Source organism: Engraulis encrasicolus, chromosome 12 (genome assembly GCF_034702125.1).
Source record: "Engraulis encrasicolus isolate BLACKSEA-1 chromosome 12, IST_EnEncr_1.0, whole genome shotgun sequence".
Classification (NCBI taxonomy): Eukaryota; Metazoa; Chordata; class Actinopteri; order Clupeiformes; family Engraulidae; genus Engraulis; species Engraulis encrasicolus.
Genome location: NC_085868.1, coordinates 5,972,896 through 5,975,395, shown reverse-complemented (window position 1 = coordinate 5,975,395; position 2,500 = coordinate 5,972,896). Strand labels below are relative to the sequence as shown.

Here is a 2,500-nt window from a genome sequence, read left to right as displayed (position 1 = left end):
GTCGTTCTCTTGCATGTGGTTGTCAAACCAGCCGTCTCAATGTTCTACGCACGTCCAAGTTAGATGCATGTGATAGAGAAGCATCTAACTTGCTCATTAGATTCTGTTAAAGTTGGCATTATTCCTGCAACTCTACAGACAGTGATTGATTGAAAAAAATACCCTGCGTTCTAAGCCTCTGCCTCGTCATTAACTTCATTGAAGCACGGTCACCTCATCAACCTCTCCCTTTCCATGGGAAACTTTTTCCGATGCCTTCCTCTATTTTTATTATTCTGAAAATATCCCTTACTTTTCCTATAAGTCTCGTTACACAAAATGAATCACTCTCGTCTCGTGGGGAAGCAGGCGGCGGTGACTTCAAAATATCCCTTATTTTGCATGAGTTCTCTTTTTTGAACCATGAATTTGACAGTTAGGCCTATTGTCAGCAGGGGTGAAATAGACATTTTTCAAGTTTAATTATGATTTGGAGCAGAGTCAACAATACTCACTCTGGTGATCCGTCGTGGCTGGTGTTTCTAGATGTGTGATGCGAACGTGTCAATTCAGCATGTGATGCTTGCAACTTTTTTTGATGTGATTTATGCTGACCATTCTGGAATCAAAACCATTCAACGCGTGAGGGGAACTGCCTATTGTCACTTCAACATTGATATGGCAAAGTTTTTGTATGACTAATCAATTTTCCTTTTTTCTTCTCTTCCTCCCCCAATTCTCTTCCCTTCCACCTTTCCGCGTCTGTCTCTCTGTCTCTCTGTCTGTCTGTCTGTCTGTCTCTCTCTCTCCGTTTCTCATACCCTCCTATAGCCAGATGAGTTGGAGAGCGTTCACACTCACAGCTTCAAGGTGAAGTCCTTTAAGAAGGCCAAGTGCTGCGATGCCTGCAAGCAGGCCGTCACCAAAGAGGGCCTCGTCTGCAAAAGTGAGTTCCCCCAAAAGACACACGCACACATGCAAGCACACAAGGGCAGGCACACAAGCACACACACGCATGCACACACGTAGGTACGCACGCATGCACACACACACGCATGCACGCACGCTCGCACGCACGCACACACGCACTCACACACTTTGCTCTTCTGGGTCATCAATCAGCGATCAAACAGCTCCTCCCTAGTATTGACGTCCTCCAAAGATCTTATGATCAAAACATTGTAGGCATTGACCCACACAGGAACAGAGAGGATAACTTTACGTATAACTTCACACTTTCTTCATGTCGTCTTTAATACCATGTCTAACACTAGCACCCCCATTGTCCCAGAATCCCAACAACACGCTACACTGAATGTGTACGCACAGGACACAACAGATTGGTTTGTGTCGTGTGATCATTTTGCACACTTTTTGCAGGTGCCAGAAAATAGTGTTAGAGTAGACAGTTGGAGAAGATCTGCGCATAAATATGTTCACTTTATTTCATTAAAACAAGCAATGTTTTGATTACCCTAGCTCTTCATCGGGCATCTTCATTATTTTGTTTGGAGCTTAGTTGGCAGTGTGCAGACCTACGTACCTTCTTCAACTGTGGTCATAACATCCTATGTGTCTTGTGATCATAACATCAATTCATCTCGGCTTGTTATCGTATTATGTCATATTATGAGTGCACCATGTGTCTGCCCTGGGGGCATTATTGGGTTAGCCTTATTAAAAGGGGTTGACTCACTATCTGAGGCTGAGTCATCATCGTGTCTCCAGAGAGGAGAGGAGCAGAGTGGAATGGTGGCCGGCCGCTCATGAGGTTCAGAGACAAACACACACACACGCATGCACTCAAGCACGCAGGCAGTCAGGCAGGCAGGCAAGCAGGCAGGCACGCATGCACGCACACACTGCCCCCCAGAGAGTAACAGAGTGCAATGGAAGCCGACCGCTCATGGGCAGGGAGGCCGTCAGGGGTTTGCGGCAGAATGGGGTCCCCGTTGGTTCCCAATTACATGATATGTAATAATAATAATAATTGTGTACACAACATGTAGTTCTAAGTGTTTTAACAGATTAAAAAAATATGGCTAGGTAAGGGGTCTTGCAGTTTTGAGATTAGCTTGGTACATAGGGTGCTGAATTTACCTACATGCATTTAGTGTACATTACTGACTATTGTATAATATTATTCACACAGGCAAGATTTCTGTCTCCTCAGATATTGGCAAAACATGTATTTTGGCCCAAAATAATTCCACACCCTTGTTCTAGATCACCCTTGGTCTAGATAGTGGTGTCAAACGTAAGACCCGGGGGCCGAATACGACCCACTAGATGGTTCAATCTGACCCCAGGCTTGTAGAGAATACCAAAGCTAAGAATGTGTAAGTAAGTCTTAACCCCTTAAGACACGGCTTTATACATTTGTTGTTACCAGTATGGCAATGACCAAGTCATAGTGCCTTACTAAAGGGCCTGTGTTGTGTTGTAGTATTGTAGTAGCCTGGGCGGATAGCCGACTGTTGACTCCGTCAATCAGTCTGGCAAAAGCCATGAGGAATCCGTC

The 2,500-nt window shown here is 44.9% G+C and overlaps 1 protein-coding gene across 1 annotated transcript in view; it reads left to right on the top strand.

Annotated features, from left to right (window-relative positions):
• The window catches only part of LOC134460238 (tensin-1-like), a 106,866-nt gene that overhangs the window by 62,251 nt on the left and 42,115 nt on the right, over positions 1-2,500 (top strand). The window contains exon 2 of the mRNA XM_063212687.1: positions 811-925. Coding sequence (XP_063068757.1) covers positions 811-925 — 115 coding nt within the window. The remainder of the gene's footprint in view (positions 1-810; positions 926-2,500) is intronic.